This window comes from Rhincodon typus, unplaced genomic scaffold (assembly GCF_021869965.1).
Source record: "Rhincodon typus isolate 14 unplaced genomic scaffold, sRhiTyp1.1 hic_rhity00000825, whole genome shotgun sequence".
In the NCBI taxonomy this organism is placed as follows: Eukaryota; Metazoa; Chordata; class Chondrichthyes; order Orectolobiformes; family Rhincodontidae; genus Rhincodon; species Rhincodon typus.
The window spans coordinates 17,785-40,506 of NW_025966463.1; the positions used below are offsets into that span (position 1 = coordinate 17,785).

The 22,722-nt window shown below is 37.3% G+C and overlaps 1 protein-coding gene across 2 annotated transcripts in view; it reads left to right on the plus strand.

Annotated features, from left to right (window-relative positions):
• Positions 1-18,115, plus strand: part of LOC125481084 (transducin-like enhancer protein 1) — a 29,541-nt gene extending 11,426 nt beyond the window's left edge. The window contains exons 6-8 of one of the 2 annotated variants that reach the window (XM_048592218.1): positions 12,720-12,782; positions 13,779-13,883; positions 18,051-18,115. In XM_048592218.1, coding sequence (XP_048448175.1) covers positions 12,720-12,782; positions 13,779-13,883; positions 18,051-18,059 — 177 coding nt within the window. In that variant the 3' untranslated portion in view covers positions 18,060-18,115. The remainder of the gene's footprint in view (positions 1-12,719; positions 12,783-13,778; positions 13,884-18,050) is intronic. The other variant, XM_048592220.1, reaches the window with a different exon arrangement.
• The last annotated feature ends 4,607 nt before the right edge of the window (positions 18,116-22,722 follow it).

Below are 22,722 nucleotides of genomic sequence, written 5' to 3' on the forward strand. Positions count from 1 at the left end.
CTATATTGCTGAAAACAGGCAGGAGTATCTTTGTAAATAGGAAAATAAATTTTAGCATAACATGACATATGTAAACACCTCAGTTAGCAGTATAACCTTTATATGTCAGTGATGGATGCCATCTACCCAAGTACCTGCCATGACTTAACTGTTTGAAATTATTTCCATACTTCTTGCCATTAACTCCTATTGTGAATGGCTTTTAGAAAACATACTTCGTCTTTTTGGTAACACAAGTGCATGAGTCATACTCATCACTCGAACTGATTTTTATTACCCATTCCTAATTAAACTTTAAGAAGGTGGTGGTGATTTGACTGGAAAAGCTGCAGCCCGTGGTGTGTGGAGACATCCCACTTGCTGTTAGGAAGTGGGTTCCAGGCGTTTGAACCAGTGACAGTATGGGAAGGGTGAGATGTTGTGTGACTTGGCAGGAAACTTGATGGTGTTCCCATGCATCTGAGGATCTTGTATTTCTAGGTAATAGAGATACGGGTTTGGAAGGTACTAAAAAAAATACTCCCTCTAATTGTTTTTGTCTATGGGCCTCCAATATCCGTGCATGGCAGTGACTTCGAAAACTCGAACTTAGTGGTTAGCATATTGATCTGCACGCGCTGACTTGGGACGAATTTGAGTGGCTGTGCAATTTATAGGGAATGTTACTGACATAGAAGACTTGCCTAATTGTTGGACTGCATCTTGTAAATGTTCCACATGGCTGGGATTGTGTGCTGCTGGTAGAGGGAGTGCATTTTTAATTGGTGGATGAGGTGCTGATCAAGCGAGTTACTTTCACTTGGGTCGTGTGTAGCTTTTTGAGAGTTGTTGGAGCTGCATCTGTTCAAGCAAGTAGACAATATCTTGTCACAATCCTGTCCAGTAGGCACAAGACAGCAGATTGATTTTAGTGAATTGGGAGGTTGCTTACTTGCTGCAGAATTCCCAACTTCTGGCTGGCTCTTGTAGCCATGGCTAATACAGCTCTCTTTCTGGCTATTGTTAACCCACTGCTGCCCCAGAATTTTGATGTAATGTTTACGCTTGGGATATCCTCTGCTGTTCATGTCGTACTCTAGCATAATATATCAGGGTGGATATGAAGTTGAGGTCAAAGGAAATAAATTGGCAGGGTCATTTATCAGATGGCATGATTTTTGAATAAGATGTCTGCTGATGAAACATTGTAGTGCTGAGCTGGTGCTCCATTAGCACTCAGGTAATGCAGTGTCTTAATCAGAGAAGTCTGCAGGTATGTTTATTGGGGCAGGATGACTTGATCCAGCAGTTTGGTTATTGATACATATGGTTTCATAGGAGATTGAGACTGTATTTGCTCTAAATCACCCATCAAGCCTACCCTGGCTAGAAAAACATGGAAAATGTTACTAATTTCTTATGCACCTTCAGTTCAATTAAACATCAGCATCCTTGTGTGTACTTTGCCAGAGTTTAGCAATTTCAATCAATCTGAACCATGACTGACAAAACTTAGGCAAGTTGCTCGGGGTGTGCAACAATGGGCAGAGAACATTCACTCTGTTAGATGCACAGAAACTTCATTGTTGGTTTGCAGCATGGTTCTTTGAAAAAGTTGACAAAAGGCGTTCAGCACCGGTGGTATCTCCAATTAGTAACATTTTCAGAAAAGGAATAATCTGGAAAATGTAAATTAATGCAGCCAGTTTCTTGTATTGACTTAATAAGGTAGGTATGTGAATTAATGAACAGTGATTAATTAGCTGACTGTTTTGTAGAAAGTAGTGCAGAAAAATAGCCAATCTTTTCGTGGTTGTGTGAAAAACTTTGGATAAACATTTTAGAGCGTATAAAAATGTAAAGAAAAGAAATGTTTTGCACATTGGGGGGTTGAATAATTTACAAGAAGTTTTACTAAAAAGGTCATTATACAATATTAGAAATTACTTGTCAAGGATCAACTGCAATATTGTGGCCAATTCTGGGCACCACAATTAGGAAAGTTGTAAAGGCCTAAAACTTCATCAGAATTTTGTCAAGATGCTATGAGGTGTCTGTGATTAGGAAAGGTTGGAAAAGTTAGAACTGTATTCCTTGAAGCAGAGATTGCTTAAAGAAATGACCGAATGGAAGTATTCAAGATGCTGAGAGATTTTGTCGAAGTAGATAGAGGGAATAATTTTTCTCTGGTGAATGGGCAATTAACTAGAAGTCATAAACTCAGAATCGTTGGCAAAAATCTTGAGGGGAGAGAGAAGTTATTAGAATCTTTATAAAAGGTGGTGGAAGTTGATTCTATAAATTTTAAAAGAAATTGGACAAGTCCTTGAAGATTAAGAATTTATAGGGTTAAATGCTATCAGAGGAGATTTGAGACTAAGCACAACTGCTCTTTAAAGAGGCAGCACAAGCAGGACCAGTTGAAAGGCCTGAATTTGTACTGTAAGTTTCCATATTTCTATGTTGCAATTGTTGTGTGGCAAAATATTCAGGAAGTTAATATCTATAAGTATCAGACTGTGTGCAAGTTGAGCTCAGTATAAATTTATGTTGCTTCTATATATATATTTATATTTCAGCTAACAGATTACTGTCAAAAGAAAGCATAATTTATTATTGACCTGGATTTTGCAGTTGCAATTATGGCAAAAATCATCTGCAATAACAATGTTTTTCTGTAAAATTAACTATAACCTCTGGAGAACAAATATGCACAGCTGAATGCAGAAATCCAGAAGTTGCTGTCAGTGACTCCCTGCTGCTCTGTAGCTTGTGCTGTTTAATTTCAAACAGATGGAAATAGTGTAAAAGGTACTGAATTGATGTGAACTTTCATTTTTTTGCTACCCTCTACCCATAGCAACCCTTGACAAAGGTACACTTTGAATGAAGTGTAACTAGGTTTTTAAGTGTGTCAGCTTGCAATTACTAGTGGACAATGTCTCTCTTGCTCCGGTGAACATATTTATGTTTACAAAATGTCTTTTTCTATTCTCTTTCTGTGATTGTTCCATAGATTAAGATTTTCTTTAAAGTGTGATGTTTCCATTTTGTATTTTAATCTCATGTGTTGTAATCTTTAGTTCCATTTCTTTAAATTCGTAAAAGGTGAACAATTAAAACCTGCTTCATGATTTGCTGTTTGAAAGAATTGTTCATTGTGATAGTCTACTTTGTGAATGGACAGCATAAATCCCCTGTACCTGGCACCTGAATGTTGAAAAAGGTGACACCCATACTGCAAAGCTCAAAAGAACTTTGTGGACAACTTACTTTGAATTCATTGGTGACTGCCATCGTCACCACTGTGCCACTGATGGCAAATTCTGAGACTTTTTTTGTTTGTAGTGCGTAAATGCAATCATGCTTGAGATATTCCTTATTTCTGTTCAAATGTCAGTTCATAAGCTATCTTGATGTTCTTGATTATCCCTTTTCATCTTGTAGTTACATACTGAATATAGGTGTGCAGCAAATAATTTAAGCTTGCCTGAAAGCCCCTAGGTCAGTGCTGTAAGCTGTTAATTAGTGAGAACTGAAACAAGAATAGAAAATGTCATATGCTCATTGATTATGTAAAATGTAGCAGAATTCCTTCATGTTAATTCTAATGATTCTCAAAAAGACGAAAGTACTTCAGTAAGGGGCTTGCCGAGCTTGTCATTTGTGAATAAATCAAAAGGCCATCATTGCTGTAGCAGGAACTGATGAATGGAATTGCTTTGTCATTCTTTTGATAGGCCTTGCTCTTAAGCTTGCTATTAAAAATGAATGCAAACATTCTGGCGTGTTTCAAGAGTTCTGCATTAGGAACACAAACAATGAAGAGTACTTGAGATGCTGGGCTAAGAGCTGCCAGACATATACAAGAGCTTCCTCTTGTCAATGGGTTCACAATCTGCCCTGAGAGTGAATAAGCGTAATGCACTTAGTGCTGCCAAGATCTGGTCATGCAGCTTTCAAAATAAAATTTATATATGTAAAAGAAAGAATAAATACATTAATCATTATGCATGCCTAAAGCTGTCATTTCTACAAAATATGTTGGATACTTGAACTACAGTGTTCAAACAATGTATTTTTTAAAATGTATTTTTAATAGTTTCATGATTTCTGCTCTATATTCTCTCGTAGGGCACCTTTTGGATGTATGTTTCTTTTGAATAATGCAGGCAGGTCCCTCGACCACTCTAGCAATGAAATAGGTGATTAATTTTTATGTTGGTCTGCTTTGAAATTAGAATATTACTCATATGATGTGAAGTGACTTTTTATACAATGTATGATTGTTAATACAGTTATCTTATGGGGGAGAAATGAAATTCTAATGAAAACCTTTTGAAATATGCTTTGTATCTCTTTAGTTGAATCAACAAACAAGTCAAACTCCAGCTTAATTTAGCTAGTGTCATAACTGGATTTGGATCCCTTTTTGTGTTTTTAAATACGTATTTTATCAGTTTGAGAAGTACTGGGAAATATAGAATTTATAATTGTCAGTGTCTTTCATGACTTCAGGAAGTCCCAAATTGAGCAAAGTGTTTTATGGCCAATGATGTCATTGTGAAATGCAATCACTATTGTAGGAGGCATGGCCGCACAGCGAGGTCCCACAAATAGCACTGAGATAATGGCCAAACAGTCTTTTGTAATGTTAGTTGAGTGATAAATATTAGCCAGGATACTGGGAGAACTACAATGCCATTGAAATAGTACAATAGGCTCTTTTATGTCCACGTGAGAAGTAAAGACACCATCTGCCTTAACATCCCAAATGAAAGACAGTATAGCATTCCCTCGTTATTGCATTTAATTGTTGGTTTAGATTCTAGTGAAGCTCGAAGCTGTAATCTTCTGATCCCGTGACAAAAGTGCCACCGTTGAGCCCTGGAGGATACTGCTGAAAAGTATGGTTTCTAAGATATTTGGGATCATGACTGCTAATTTATCACTGCTTTTAAATGTTTGGGTATGTTTTATTCAACGTAAAGTTGCAGTACTTAGTATTTATGCATATTACTCCCGTATTGATAACTACACTCCAAATAAAACAATACCAACTCGTCACTTCCTTCAAAGGGCTTGGATCATGCACTTCTTCAAACAAATTACAAGCAGGTTATATCCAACTCTGTATGAGATGCATGAACCAGCTTTTTGTATTTGTTTGAGAATGAACTCATTATCTAAACTCCCTACATCCGTGTACCCTGAAAAATGCCTTCCACTTGGTCACAGTTTTTTTATTTGTATAAGATGTAGATGGTCGTACCAAAGTCAACTTTAAAGGAGGTGAAAGAACATAACATGGCTGCAACTGTAAAGTTATCCATTTTATGTACCGTGTATTACCTAAATTCTTTCAGTTTTACAGCCATATATTAGCTCTTGTACCATTGTCCGACTTGCAGAGGTGGCAATGGTGGTGGTTTTCAAAGGGAGACAGAAGCTGAGCAAGGACTTGAGTGAATGGACCTATTTGCTTTGGGGGTAATCAGCAATAACATCAGAATGTGGTCAATAATCTCATCATAGATGTCTGCATCACTGCCTGAAATCTGCTGATTTTCCTTTTTTGAAAAAATAGCTGCAAATTGCTCCCCACCTAGAATTCCCTATTGTAACCAAATCATAAAAATAACAAAATTTGTCTGTGTGATTGCCCTCTTCCATCTTTCATGAAAGACGAGATTTCCATTTGTGAGTGCTCTAAACCCACCTTTCTTCAAAAGTGATGCAGATGGCCATAACACACTATTCCTCATCCCTGAAGATATAATTTACAAGTATTTATTATTATGCTTCCATTCATCAGGAACAGGGACACACGATCCTCAAAGATTTTATCAAATCTGGAGCAGGTAGAACAGCAGTTGTGTTATTTCGTAAAAACTATTGTTGTTGATCTCTTTTAACTCTAAACCAATCAAACTTCTATAATTTACTCTTCAAGGTTCTTTGAAGTTGTGAATCATTTGAGACTATGTTTAATTTTATTTTGAGCAAAGTACTTCATGCATTATGTGCTGCTTTTTATATCTTTGTACATAGGAACATGAATAGGTCAGTTAGCCTCTTTCATCGATCAATGCGATCATTGCTGATTCGTCACCTTACTCCTCATATCAACTATAGCCCATATTAAATAATGCCTCTGGTTAACAACTGTTTGGTCACACAGAGCCTGAATCATGTTGCGAAGGAGGCTATGTTTATAAAAACTTCTATTTTGTTCTTACCTGGACAAATAAATCAAGATCTCCTGTAAACTAAAAGGAGGACAAATCCAACTTGGCCAACTACAGTCCCATCAGTTTACTCTCAATCATCAGTAACATGATGGAAGGTGTCATTAAACAGCACTTGGTTAGTGATAACAAGCTAACTGATGCTCAGTTTGTGTTCTGGCAGGAACACCCAAGTCCTGACCTCAGTATATAGTCTTAGTTCAAACATGGACAAAAGAGCTGATTTCCAGGGATGGAGTGAGAGATTGCATCCTTGATGCCACACTCAGTCAAGAGCAATGGGAATTGGGAAAACTCGGCTGTTCAGAGTCATACCTGACACGCAGGTTACAGTTGTTGGAGGTCAGTCATCTGAATGCCAGAGTATCTGTGCATGGGTTTCTCAGGATAATGTCCTAGTCCCAGTTCTCTTCAGCTGCTTCTTTAATGACCTTCCCTTTAGTAGGGAGGTGTGCTAATGTCTGTACAATATTCAGCACCATTTGCGACTCCTCAGATACTGCAGCAGACTTTGCCTGAGTGCAGCAAGACCTGAAGAATATCCAGGTTTGGAATGACAGTAACAAGTAACATTCACACCACAAAAATGCCAGACAGTGACCATCTCCAAAAAGAGAGAGTCCGATCATTGCTTCTTGACATTCAATGCCATCACCATTGCTGAATCCCCCACTATCAGCATCCTGGAAGTCACCATGGACCAGAAACCAAACTTGACTAACCATATAAATATTGTGACGACAAGAACAGATCAAAGATGATGAGGAATACTGCAAAGAGTAACTCCCCTCTTGACTCCTCAAAGTCTTTCCACCATCTCCAAGACACAAGACAGGAGTTTGATGGAACACTCCCCACTTGCCTAGATAAGTGCAGCTCCAACATCAGCCTGGAAGCTTGACACCATTCAGGATAAAGTGACCTGTTTGTTTGGCACCAGGTCAGCAAACACCCACTCCCCATCACTGATGCATAGTAGTAGTAACTGTACCATCTACAAGATGCACTGCAAATATTCACCAAGACTCTTTAGCCAGCACCTTCCAAACTCACAGATGCTTTCATTGAAAAAAAGAAGGGCAGCAGATACATGGGAAACATCTGCAAGTTCTGCTCCGAACCACTCACCATCCTGAGCTGGAAATATATATAGCTGTTCCTTATTGCTGAGTCAAAAATCCTCCCTAAAGGCACATGGGCCTAGCTAATCCAAATGTATTGTAGCAGTTCAAGAAGACAGCTCCCCACAACCTTCTCACGGGCAATGAGATGAGCCATAAATGCTGGTCAGCCAATAATTTCCACCTCCTATGAATGAATTTTTAAGAAGTGGTGGAGCAGCCATAACCCTCAGTACGTGAGAATTCTAAAAGTTCAGTATCCCTGTTTGAAGGTACTTATTTTAATTCAGACCTGTATGATTGACTCAAAGGATGATAGATAGCATAAGTGTCTCATTGTAGGAGAATCCTCTCATCCCAGAAACTGGTGAATCTTTCCTGTATTACTTCCAATATGGAGACCAGTACTGCACACATTACTCCCGACTGTGGTCTCAAGAAAGCCGTGTGCAATTGTAACAAATTTCTTTTTCATCTTCTAAACCATCTCCACCTCCTCCAGCCACACCCCAACCCCCTTCTTGCAATAATAGCATGTATTTGCCTTGCTAATTGCTTTCTGTAACTCTGTTGTCCTCATAAATACACACACTCTGAACATCAGTATTTAGGAGTTTCACACCTTTTCTAAAAAAAAATGCTTTTCTACTGTTATGACCAAAGTGAATAACCTATCACTTCTTTGCATTATGCTTCATTTCCACTTCGTTTCCCAATCACTTAATCTGTCTGTACCTCTTTGGTAGGCTCTTGGTTGTCCTCACAGTTGAACTCCAATTTGTTTTGTTTCATTGGCAAATTTACTATGTCTCTTTAACCCCGGCAATAATCCTTATAGCATTTAACTTGTCACAACCTGCCACTTTGGAAAGTGCCCTTTATCCCCCACTGACTGTTATCTGTTCATTTACTAGTCCTCAATCCGAATGCTAATATATTACTCCCACTTCCATGAGCTCTTGCTTAATAATCTTTTTATGCACTATTCAAATGCTTTTGGAAATCTAAACAGATTACATCAGCTAGCTCCTCTTTATAAACACTGTTCATTATAGCTTCAAAAATCTAGTAAATTTCTGAAGCGATATTGATTTATTTTTCAGGAAACCTCTGTTGGCTCTTTCTTACCATACAATGATTTTCTAAGTGAATTGACTTTGATTTTGGTTAGGTATAAGATTTGTTTTTCTGGACTCGACTCATGTGACTTTTAAACTTGATATAGAATTCAAATACATTATGACTACTTAATTGTTCCTTTTACAATAAGATTAGCAATTAATGCTGCCTCATGACATTAATGCTGTGTTCTCATGTCTGGAATTAAGTACTTTTTTTGAACCACGGTTATAGTACGGTCTGGAACTAAGTCGTTCTGATGAAATTCAAACTGTGTCTCAGTGAACAGGTTGTTGGTGATAAATGGTGCTTGATAACACTTTATCAATAATTAAAGTAGGCTGATAGGTCATTTGTTGGCTGGATTAGGTTTGTTCTGATGTTTGCAAATGATATAGCAGGCCAATTTTCCACATTGTAGAGCATAATAACTTTTGCTCCTTACAACTGAAGCCTAGCAAGAGGAAAATGACCATGAAAGCTGTGGATTACCAACTTATCAGTATCTGCAGCAGAGTGCTTCTAATTATTCTCTTTGGAATATGGGGGCGATTCTACATGCAAGGCCCCTTTTAAATTTTGTTGTGTGCCTATGCAGATATAACTTGCAAAGCTGACTTTTGCTTCACCCGCATTGGATCTTTGGAGCCGCTGCATGCTGACAAAATTTGGAGGGAACACTGTCTCAGTGGTTGTGGTTATTGGAGTTCCATCTTTTCTGCCCTAGTAAATTGTTGCAGGAGTTCCTTGGGTAGATATTTTCTTATCAACCTGTTCAGAGATGTTATTACACACCCCTGGAACAAGTGAGATTTGAACCCAGGCCTCCTAGCACAGAGGCAGGGATACTACCACTGAGTCACAGGAACCAGTTCCTCAGGGCAGTGTCCTAGAACCAACCATTTTCAGCTGCTTCATCAATGACGTTCCCTCTATAATAAGGTCAGAATAGGGCAGTTTTGTGTTCATGGATAATGCTGGTCTGAAGTCAAATGGCTTTGGGATCCAAAGTAAGACTGTTCTCAGGCTATATTATGGGTATGAACAGCAGTATGATATGACCACTTGTTATTGCTTAAATTTTAGTCTACTGTAAATAATTATCTGATAATGAAGGATGGGAGTGAGGTTGACTTTTTCAGTGCATATGTTACCAGGTAACTAAAAATTGGAAATACTCATTAAACTTCTGCGTATGTGTAAACGGTGCTGTTTTTGGTACATTCGATGGAATGTTGGGGGAGTTTATCCAGGGCATTAAATTGTTTGTTAATATGTTCTGGTTTTGTTTGATTTCCAACACTGTTTTTTTTGTGTTTTTTTTGTTCTTCTGCAAGCTAATGTCCAAATGCAAACTTGTATAAAAGGGCTTACACTGTGTTTAAATTTGAGACGATAGGCCCTGGCTACAAGCTTGGCTTCAAATATTTGAGCATGTAATATTGCTTGGAGTTACAGCACAGTTAAGAGTGAATGCGGAACTGTTGTAGAGATAGTGTCTGATTTTGCTTTTATGACTTGCTGAGTCTAAATCAGGAATATTTTGCCTTGAATGGGTGATCCTTATTTGGGGGGCTGGTGTGGGATGCACTCTGGCCTGTTTACCCGGATTCAGATAGCATTTTTTTTTTGAATATCAATTAGGCCTCTGTTCTATGGCACTTAAACTCAGTTTTTTTTCTTTTCTTAAACATTGGTCCCTCAAGCCCTTCTCCCTTTCATCCCCATTTACCACCTTTTGGTCGTCATTGTCAACTCATACCATACCACTCCATGGCCCTAAAATCCCACTATGTCAACTTGGTGTTACTTCTGCCCACATCCTCCACCCTGTGCCCTTGTATGCTCTGTACCAACTCACCTAGCATCTAATATGAGCAGATCCAAGGAACCATTTTGGGATTAAATAAAGTTCTACATATCTATTACAGACTTTGTCTTTTGTTTTAAAGAAGCACTCTCATGAAAGCCCATTTAGTACATCTAAATCCATTCAGCACTAGTGGGCAGCTGGTGGCTTTGTGTGGATATTACTGGGCTTGCAATCCGAATCCTCAAGCTAATGTCCTGGGATATGGTTTGAAACTCATGGTGATACAAAATCTGGATATGAAATACTGGTTGAATTGCAACTTTGTATCTACTGTCAATTATGGTAAAAACCATCCAGATCACCAATATTCTTTAGGGAAACAAGTCTGCCTTCCTTACCTGGTCTGGTCAACTTGTGACTCCAGATCATATAGCTGTTGACTTTGAACTACCTTCTGGGCAGTTATGGAAGGGCAGTACATGATGGCCTAGGCAGTGATACACGTGGGAACAATGTTTTAAAAGTCAAATATCGGTGTTCAGATACAACTTATCAGTTTGATTGACAGCTCGAAGAAGTTATTAAAGAAGATTAGCTATTTATTTGGGATTATGAATACAGATGTTTGATTTTTAATCAGGAATTAAGTTTTTTTTAAATTTTTCATGGATATGTCACTGTCCAAATAGGGTGTTATGGGTGGGGATTCATTATGAAAATGTGAAAAGTCAAGTGAATAATACAGTAAAGTTTGACCTTGCGATATGTCACTAAACAGCAATTGGAATTGCTAGCAAACATCATTTTCAACTCTGGTGCAGACAGATAGTTATTCTTTTAATTTTTAGAAGTCTGGCTATTTGAATAACTTAACAGCATGGCAGTTGTACATACCTTTATCTGTTCTTGAATATATTTATATCCTGTGTAAAAGTTCATAATTCTCACATGTTGGACATCAGTGAGAATGGGGCTTGTTTGAACTGATTGGTGAGTTTCAGTGGTCCCACGAAGTTTGGATTTTCGACATGTTGGGATCACTTCATTGCATCCTTTTCTTTCTGTGTGTCTCTGCTTCCCTGTCTGTCTGCGTGTGTCTCGCTCTATCTCTCTCTTCTGTCTCCTCTTTTTTTCCCCCACCCCATGAAACTGTGACCATGGTTACAGAACTTAAAAGGTCATGAAAGGTTTGCAAACTTTTTCTTGTTCTTTCTAATTTGGAAACTTGCCAGTCCCATTAGAATGTGTATACTTACATTAAGTGAACTTAAAGGAACTAAATTGGGTGTGGTTGTGGAGGGACTTGAATTTCTGAATGGGGCGTTCCAGATATTACTGTTGTTGCTTTGGATTTTTGTAAATAACATAAATTCAAGGACTTAACACAAATTACTTTTCTTGATAAAAGCAAATTATGAGGAAATGGTGGAATTAAATTACAGAACACGTGGACAAAATTTGTAAATGGGCAGAACAATGCAAGAAAGAAACAACATAAAGAGCAACTTGAACATTCCATAAATGGTGTCGAATTGCAAAATAAGTAGTTGAAAGAAACCTTGAAGTCTTGTTAGACTTGATGCTAAGCATGTCCAACCAACCATGCCAATAGAATTTGATACATAAGCAAAACAGTAGCACTTTAGTCAGGAAAGTGTGATTTAACTGTAGAGACTGGTTAGATTACACCTTTTTATAAACTGCAGCATTCTATTTCAAGAATAATGAACCAAACAACGAATTTTTACAGTTGTTCTATTTGCTTTTGTGCATTTGTTAACTGGACTGTTAGTCAAGTCTGAGTATCATTACTACAAAAATAAAACTGAAAATAATAAGCTGTAAGCATGAGAAAGCAGATTGTTTTAAAAAGCATTGATTAGATTGGAAATTGGTGTCATCTCTGTATATTTTACAGGCACAACAGCAGAATATGTAGAAAATACTGAAAGTAGCATCATGTTTTGTTTGTGCAACTCTGCATTTTCAAGGAGTAGAGGGTGGTTTGCGTGTGGAATGAGCTTTCTGAGGAAGTGGTGGATGTGGGTACACTTACAAATCTAAAAGACACTTCGATAAGTACATGAATAGCAAAGGCTTGGAGAGATATGGGCTAGGAGCAGGCAGGTGGGACTAGTCTAGTTTGGGATTATGTTTGGCATGGACTAGTTGGACTGAAGGGTCTGTTCCTGTGCTGTGTAACTCTGAGACTTTACAACATTTTTTTTGCTTCAAAATTCAACAAGAGAACTTCAGTTTAGTTGCTTTTCATTGTGCTTTTTTTTAATTGATTTTTTTATTAGGGATATTTTACACTACATTAGAAACATTTGTGACTTGATTTACTATATTGTAAAGTTTATTTTCCCATTTACAGAATGTTTGACAAGTAGGTGCTGATGTTTAAAAAAATTAATCAATTGTCATCTTCTTATCCAGACAGAAATAGCCAAACGTCTGAATACGATTTGTGCGCAAGTGATTCCCTTTCTGTCTCAGGAAGTAAGTGAACTCATTGAATTGTTTAGTTGTTAATTTGCATTTCTGTTCAGTGTTCAGAAGCTACTCTGTTTTGGTAATGATTATTGTGAATATCTCGTTTACTGTTTTACGAGGAGTGTTTTTATGTGTAAGTTCTAATATAACATGATGAGTACTGTACTTCACATGCTAAATTGCAGGATGAAACCGACTTGCTAAATATCAGAACTTGTCATTGTGCGTTCATGTCTTTGTTTTAATTATATTTTCCTCATTTCACATTTTTTGGTTAATAAACGGTTTGCAAGGAAAAGGTATTATATATTTTCACTTTTTACATCCCTGTCAATGGTCCAAAAGGAACTGTTGTTAAGAACTGTTTCATAAATTAGATTGTAACAAAACTACCTCTACACACGTGTGCGCACATGCATGCACCTACACAACCTGTCATGCGCATGCAGACATGCATGTAAGTGCATGTATGTGATGTCAGGTGTATACTGACCAATTCCACCTTGATTCCTGGTCAATGCAGAATTAGCTGATCTCAACTAGGAGACTGATCCAGTGCTACAATAAACCTTCACAGTCTTAATCAATAATGGGTTGTTTGGAAGAGATGATGATGAGAGACAACCTAATATTTTTCACTCTTCCCTGTCCACTGACTCCTGCTAGTTATTTGTTGTTGTTGTTGAATGATGGTACAGCCTAGTTCAGTTAAACACTTTGCTGACGCTTATTGTTGAGGCTAACACAGGTAGAATGGGCACTTAACTGAGGTTTCTCTTGCTGCACCTGTCATACTGTACACTGGTGCATTAACGTGTGATGCTGTTTGACTTTGAATTTGGTTTCTTGTAAAATGTGTTTTGATATACACAGTTCCACTTTTGTCCAACACCAGCATAATAAATGAAACAAATTTCGTATATAATTCAGTTTTCTAAATGCAACAGGATTTATTTATGAAGACTAACAATTTAACACAAGAATCTTCTTTCTGTGAACAAGCATCAACAACAGGTGGCACAGGCTGTGGAGCGTGCAAAACAAGTGACCATGGCAGAGTTGAACAGCATCATCGGGGTACGTGGGCTTCCCAGTCTGCCTCTTACAGTGTGTATACCCATCTTATTCACTTACTTTTATTTGTGTATTGTGTGTTGGTGTTTTAGGGTAATATATGTAATGTACTTTAGAGTGACATTCCTTTAAATTCCTTATTCAGATTTTATATATAAAATAATGTTGTCTTTGATGCTAAGTGGAAATCTGTAATTAATCTTTGGCAATTGTATTTTCTAATGGGCTGTGAAATTTAGCCAGTCAATATGCTTCTTGATCAAGTCATTTTCTTGTGTCTTTACTGTGTCCTTGTGACTGAAATATTGTGATTCGAAAGTCAATTTTGCGCAATTTTTATGAAATAAGCCCTGTAAGTATTGGTGCTTTTGATTTTATTCCCCTTCCTTCTGTATCACATTAGTCACGAGAAGTGGATTTTGTAAATTTTGATATTTTCTAACTTGCTAAAACAACCCACTTTTATTTTAATTTGCTTCATGCGTGAGAGGATTTGGCAAATTCAAGTTACTCATTTATCAATTTATGCTAATTGCCTGTGTGAAGATGCCCTGCTGGTTTTTATAGTTCTCTGAGGCACTTTGTAATGATAATTAGACATGCCGTTGTAAGGATTAACACTGGCAAAGACCAATGACATCTTTAGACAAAGAGACTAGTTAATCCATCTGGACTCAAAATTACTTTCCGACTGGAGATTGAAAAATAAAAGCGGTGGATTAGTGCTGATAAATGAATTGCGTACTGCTTGAAAAGTTTTCTTTCATCATTTCTCAATTATAGATCTACAGTCAGATTGCCTCTGGTAAGCTATTGGCAGTCAATTAGGTGAAATAAACTGATGGGATGACCTTTATTTTATTTTTAATGATTCTGTTCTGAAACAATGTCAGTGACATTTAGGAGTACATTTTTCATGCTGTTTTACATGTACATGCCTTATTGAGGTTTCAGTAAGTTATAACCTTCGCACACATTCCTTTTAACTTCTAACCCTTTCTCCTCTCCCATGCTCTCGCCCCTTTTCTTTTATTTTCATCACCATCTCTACTCCCCATCCCCCTGCATCTCTCAATCTACTTTAGTCTTATCATATTATGCTGTACAACAATTGCTCCAAATTCTGTTTTATCCCCTCTGCAGATATAAACTCCACAATGAGAAATAATTTATATTTGTGTTCTCTGATTCTTCAGCAATATCATGCTTTTAAAGAAATGGACAGGGAATTTTGGATGAGCTGAAGTTTAGAGATGGAAGTAACATTCTTAGTATGGAAAGCTTATGAGCTTGGAAGCTCAAATCTGGATCTAACAAGACTTTGTTTGCAAACAGTGTGGACATGCTTGAGGTGTTAACTACGGAGAGGAAGTAGTTGGTAACCGGCTCATGAAGTTTTTTAATGGGGCCCAGAGATGCTGCCTTTTATCTTCCGAATACTTTGTAGGAGGTTACTGCTCATTTATGACTTGATGTCTGATAATCAAGTTGATAGCATTTGCACCATCTTGCTGGATTTTACTGTTACTGTGCACCGGCACAGCAGTGGGAAAATCTCACTAATGTTTCTATCCTGTTTTCATGGTATACAAAGCACTAAAGAAAGTGACGTTCTGTAAATCAATTTACCTTGTCGTTTTTAAAAGTTAAAAATGAACACAGTTAGATAAATTGGCAAGCCTTTATTTTTTGAAAATGGTACTTGTGCTCAGTCATAGTGTACTTGGTAATTTAACCATTTTTGTGTTGTGCCAAATTTGGAAAAGCCAATTCGTGCAAACCTTTGGGGATTTGGTCATAAGGTAGAAAACAGTGATATCACTTGCTAAATTCAAAGTCAATAACTTCCAAAAAATATTGTCCCTAACTAAGCAATAAAGCTTAATAAATTCTGTTCTATTCTGTTTTTGTGTTGTATCAAAAATTAAATGGCTACTTCCAGAATTATCCTGTGTGGTACAATTCAATTTGTGCTCTAACACATGAATCATTTTTGCTTAAGGAGGAACTGGTGCATCCTGACAAACCAGAACAGCATAAAATTGGGCTGACAAATCTCAGGACCTTTTGCTCTGTCATTGAACATGCAATGTGTCAACCCGTCTCCTAAGGGGAAACAGACAGCAGAAGTCTATCTATTTGTAATAGCAGCAGCTGCAGTGCAAATAAATGCTGCTCCATTTTATGGCAGCTGCCTGCATCACAAAGGGACATGACCTAGTGTAAAGGACAATAGGGATTATGCACTAAAAACCACTAATAATTATACCAAGAATAACTAACTGAAACAAAAGTCCTAGTAAAGTTCTTTTCTTGAAAGACCTAAGTGCTTTATAGATTAGCATAGAATCTATATTCCTAAATGGTGTTTTATTTTAGACTGATTTCATTTATCCCTTCTGGCAAAGTGTGCATTTTGTTGGCTGCTATTAATGATAATCACCTTGATTAGCGAAGCTCATGATGTGTCCATTTTCTTTCTTGCATTGTGCAGACAAATCCATAAAAATGTTAATAGAATTTAATTAGCATTACTATGTAAAATTAGGCAACCTGTTCTTCATGAAAGAAGATATCTCACAATTAGGTTTGAGTAGAGGATCAAAAGGTGTTGGATCATTTTCATCTGCGTTCCATCCAACCCCTTGCCCTATTTCCCTCACTTGTATTAGCATCCGCTGTCTGTATTATGATGAGATGCAGTAAACAGAGTTAACTTCTTGAAAGTGCATTCTGTAGAGTAATTAGTCAATTGGAGGATCTAGAAATAATCAGAATGAGGGAAAAGGATAAAGAGAAAGCTAAGTGGTTGTGGCGACATTTAAATGTTTAAAAGAAAATGAAATGTGGCTTTAAGTATCCTCCCAACAATGGGAATGTAGTCTGTGGGAAAGGGTAAAGCGAAAGAAAGGACAAAGGTAAATTGATGTTCTATTGATTATAGTTTTGACTTACTTTGTTGCAATGTAGGATGATGGAATAAATTTGAATTCTTTAATAGGGGTACTAACTATATAGACTGCTTGAAGTATGTTTAAGAGCATAGGGTAAAAAGAGGATAGATGATGTCTAATGGTGAGTCATTGTAACTGCTGTGAAGAGATTCACAACCTGTAAAATTTGGACAGCTCTGGCCTCAGAAGTAGAGATTTAGCAAATTCTGTTCTAATCATATTTCAAATTGTAATTTTTATGTTGAAAGAGAAAATAATTATTTCCATTTCTAAAATTAAAGTGGATAGAATGTTAATAGTTTGCAGATTTGACTTGCACAAGAAAGTATGTTCTTAAATGGAGTGTGTTCCCAATAGAGACGGTAGGGAGCCACCAGGAATTAGGCCTGTTGTGATCTATCTGCGCACGTGACATCAATCCATTAGTATAAATACTCTTGATCATATTTGAAATCTTCCAAAATAGCAAACTTTGGAGTAACTGATCTCGTTCAAATACAGCATGCAATGATTTTCTCCTATTTAATGTAAATGAATTTCTACAATCTCTTCGAGCAAAATATTTGACCTCAAGTAAGCATTGAGGTAATTTCAGGCTCATTCAAATCAAACATGCAATTGTTTTCCAGTATTCATTGCTGCTACTGTGTCTTTGTGTGATACCTGAAAGTAAATTATGTTGTGACTCTCAATTTGGATCAAATTGTTATATATTTTTTACATACCTGGAGCTATCATATTGACAGGTTTTTGGCAGCAATGTGATAAGAAGCCCTTTTTAGATTTTCTCCCTGGAAACATTCCCTGCAAGGTGCTTGTATCCCTCTGATACTGACTAAGTTATTTGCATTTATTTGCTGTGGATGTGAGCTTAAAAGCAACATTCCGTGCGTACGTACACCATGCTGTGCCCAGTGACATTGACCACAAATTCAGCCATTTCTAAATGCTCACTGTTAACACAAAGTACTTTGCAAAATTTTTGAGAAAGTGTAGGCTAAAACAAATCAGTGACTCAACATACTTCAGGAACCTCGCTGATATTTCTTTATGGCTGTTGGCTCACACACTAATGCAAAGAAACACAAATAGCTTGTTGACTCCTTTAGAGTGATTAGTAGGGACAGGTTTATTTTGTTTTTGTGAGTTGTATTCTTAAATATTGAGCTGTATATCCTATGGATTCTGCTGATGTCTAATTGATTCCTGTTCATCATTTTTTTCCCCTCCCTTGCCTCCTTTCCAGGCTCTCTGATTGCTTGATGATACAGCCTCAATCATATGATAATTTACAATAAAAAGAAAACTTTGATTAAGTGTGATGGTCAGGATCAGTTAATTCATCTCTGCTCACAGAGTACTGCAAACATGACTTCTAAATTTTCACTTAGACTGTGCTCCAAAAGAATTCAGCACTAAAACAGAAATGTTCGTTTTAAGATTCTTTGTATTGGGATAGTGCATTGACTAGGTTTTTAAATTAATTTTTGGGCAATTGGTAATACTGAAAAGATCTATGAATCTCTTGTTGCAATGAAGGCATGAAATGCTTACAAGGTCAGTGTTATATAAGGTAATGGTTTAGAAAAGGTTAATGTTGAAGACTGCATTAAGCCTTAATTAATCTGATGCCATTTGGCTTGGGTGGGGAAAAGCATCTCGCATCTCATGAGTAAAGACTTATGTTCACAGGTCTCATCATGATCTTGGTGACAATGTTTATCTGAATAATGTAAATTGTACTTGATTGTTATTACATAATAAATTACACCTTTGTTAATACAAGACCCTCTTTTTGTTAACATTCAGTCGGTGGCAGTGAACTATCCCGACCACGTGCTACCAGTGGTTGATATTGCAAAACAAAATATGACATGGTGATCAACAGTTGGCATCATTTGATTGATATGACATAATTACTAGCAGTGAGGATTGGAATTTGATTTAGCTATATAGAATGAATTACAACCAACCTAGAAGAAATTTAATTTCACAGCTTTAAGAACCATCCATAAAGCCAATCAAAGAAGCAGTTGAACAGTTAGACATCCTGCAGAGAAATTCCTGGAAATGTCAGTAAGGGAACAACAGCACTTAATAGTTATAAAGCCTTTTGCTTCTCATCCTGGTAAGAAGGGTAGAAGCGAGGGTGAGCAAGAAGCTAGTCGCACCTGTCAGTTACAGATCCATTAGGAGGTGAGAATTAGTAAGAGCAGTTCAGATTACAGGTTCAGTGACCCCATATTAGAGGTGAGCAAAGATAAAAATCCCTGTTGGGAAAAGGAGCATTTTCAGTCCTGGTGCAGAATAGCTGCTCTTCAACATTAATCTGGTGGAGCCACCAGCATTAGAGAAGATACTCAATGCACTATTCAGGGAAATAAATGATACAGCTGACTTGAGTTTGATGGAATCAGTTTATGAGAATGGACAGCTCATTACTTTTATGTTTGAGTGTCACTATCAGATTAGTAATCATTGGAAGAAACAGAAGTTACAACCTACAGAGCTGAAATAGGTTTCAAGATTAAATATATTCTACAAGCAACACTGCAACACAAAAGGCATAAGATTATAGAGCATATATATGCAATAGATCAGAAACTTTACATATATCTTGGCCTCAGTGTTTGCACCATCACTAAAGGAGATTGACTGGTTACAATGGGCAGTGAACAGGTCAAAAGTGACTTGCATCAATTTGTCGAAAGGTGTACCAATCAGACAACAGCTGGTCCAAAAACAAACTGTTGAACAACAGCTAGAAGATTTCGATACAATGTGGATCTGGAGAAACACAGCAGGTGTCCAAGCCTGAAACGTTGACTTTCCTGCTCTTCCAATGTCTGACGTGTTGTGCTTCTCCAACGCCACATTTTGTGTACTCTGACTTCCAGCATCTGCAATCCTTCTACTATCTCCTAGGCTAGAAGATTTCATTGGGTTGCCTGTACTGATGGCAGAGTCCAAACAAAAGACACAATCTTTGAGATTAGTTGGATGACATAAGAAATATGCTTCATATAATTGAGAAGAACCAATGACCAGTAAGCCAAAATAGGCTCAAGTAAATTTATTGAGAACAAAATCTGAAAGTTCGCTGCTATTTGCCAGTGTTGCGCTGAAGGATGGCCAGACCAAATGTTCAGTGAATTACTGAAGGACTTTGAGCACCGATAGCATTTCACAATTCTACATGACTGGTTATTCCTGTTGCACTTTTGGGAAAAATGTCCTGAAACGGATGCATCAAGGACATTTTAGGAATCACCAGTTGTACATACGGCTTCATCAGTGGGACGGTGTTCAGACATCTCAAAAGAGAGATTGAACATTGGAAAATGGTCTGGTCATCACTGTAGAAACCTGCATAGTTTGCAAGAAAATGCAGATGAGGAGAATCAGAATGATCAGTACAACTCACTTGAGTTTATTGATCAATCTTTAACTCAAATTCTTCACAAACAACACAGCTGGCAAAAAAAGGAGTATTAGCTGATTCAAGTTTGATGAAGAAGATCAAGCTACACTGGTTCAAGAAGAATATTTCAATTCTTTTTCCTTCCTTGGAAGAATTATCAGTACAAATGATGGAGCTGAGTTAGCAGCTATTCTAAAAGAGCATGACTGAGGAAATGAACATGTTACGTTCAACAGTAAAACCACCAAAAGGCAAATTAAGATGGTTAAGTGAATTACAAGTTGAAATGAAGAGTTTACATATTTCAATATAGTGAGTTCTGCAGGTTAGGAATAAAGATTTGCTTACACAGATGGAAGATGGGCTGCTTTCTACTCCCTGGGTGCCAACACTGGATTGGGATGATCAATGTTCACAGATTTAGGACATGGTTAGGAAGAAACTACCTGTTACTGCGCTAGAGGATTCTGTCAATAAAATTTGACTGGCTCAGAAATACAGGATACCACATAAAACAAAATAGTCGTTTCAACAGAACAGCAATCTTCCATGAAGAAAATTAATGAGATTAAAGGACCCGAGATGATGTAACAAGGAAGTGACCTGATCTTTCAGGGAAGAATTCTACAGAAAAATTAAGAGTCCTCCATGTAAGGTAAAGGATTGGCTACCTGTTTAAGCATAGGGTCAAGAACATAACCAGGGTCAACTGTTCTCATGTCGAAGAATTTTCTAAGTCCAAAGAGAATATTCTGAAAGAATTGCAAAATTTCCAGACTGCTTTACTTTGTGTAGTCAGATATTTGAGATAGTTGTAAGTGTAATTTATATACATGCGTGTATAAGTAGTGAGAATGGTGGACTGGACGGAGACAAAACTTGGGACAAGGGTGGAGGTGAAGTGGAGACGTCATAAAAGATAATGGTTCTGAAAGAGTTAATAGTGGAGACTATCAGGCTGCAAACAATCTAGTGATTCTGGCATGGAAAACATCTTGGTACCTCATTGAGTAAAGACCTATAACCACCTGTTTTCTCATGGTCTCAGCAGCAATCTTTATGTTACTAATATGACTTGCAGATGATTGTATATGCAATAAAGTACATAAGCTATATCTCTGTTTTAGATCGGATCATCTTCTTGTTAAGAATAAGTTGGCGGCAGCAAGCTACCCAAACACAAGTTGCCAGTGTTTAGTATCCCAGAAGCAAGAACTTCAGTCAGCAAGGCAGATTGTGTTTTATCAGTGACTCCTTCAGGAGTCAATTAAGCTTCTTAGACGGGACGTTCCAAACTCGCAACCTGCACTACTTAGAAGGACAAGGGCAGCAGATACATTGGAACACCTTCACTAACAAATTCTGCTCCAAGCCATAAATCGTCCTAACGTGGAACTGTATTGCTGTTCCTTCACTGTCCTGAATCAATATCCTCCTCCCTCCTTCCCTAATAGCACTATAATGGATGCACTTACACCAAATGGACCACACTGGTTCAAGAAGGTAGCTCACCTTCACCTTCACCTTCTCAAGTACAATTTGAGCTGGGCAATAATTGGTGACCTATTACTTTAAAAAATGGCTTTTACAATTCCATAGTTTCACCGCTATTTTCTTTAACCAGGCCACAATTTACTAGATATAAGGAATTGAGTTTCACATTTTGCAATACAGAAATTGGATTCAGAAACTTTGAGTTGCTGGTCGAGGAACCTAGTCACTTTACCAGATCTGTAGTACATTAGGTGGACAAAAAAAATCCCAAAAGAATTCAAAGCTCACTAAATGCAAAAATGAATATTTGTGCTTTTTTTTTTTCAAAAATTATTCCTTCCAACCACTCATCTAAGAAATAAATTTCATTAAACTTGCTCTCGAGTTGGCATCAGATATGGAAAATTTCCGTCTTGATATCTGACAACTCTAATGCCTGGAGTGTGAATCAAAACTGAGAATAAATTGTCATTTCTACCCATGCTTTGAATCGGTGTTGCAAAATTGCTTCCACAATACAAACATGAAAAGCATTTGAATAGTCTTTTTTGTTAATCTCCAACTAGTTGTTTACAGAAGACTGTTAGGAAATTCAAGTAGTCTAATTTTTGTGCTATTTGGAAATTCAAATAGAAACTTGCCAGCTCTCTTGAATATATGAAATCTGATTAGTGTAAACCGTTATTTAATTCCACAACCCTCAAAACCTGAATGCTGGTTGGACAGAATTAATCCTATTATCCACAATTCTATTGGGGAGACAAATCAGCCTGATGCATTTGCTGTTTGCAATGTAAAGTTCTATTCTCCTCCTTGAGTTCTAGTACTAAGGGGTTATCTGTCCACATTCTAGCTATTTTTACAAAGCCTGTTGTTAATTGCTGTCAGTTCAGCTTGCTGTACATGCATCACCGCTTTTATCAAAGAAATTGGACAGAACACTTGAGTAGTGAGCAATAGTGGTAATTGGTAAGAAGACAAAGTTGTTACTTGGGTTGCAGTG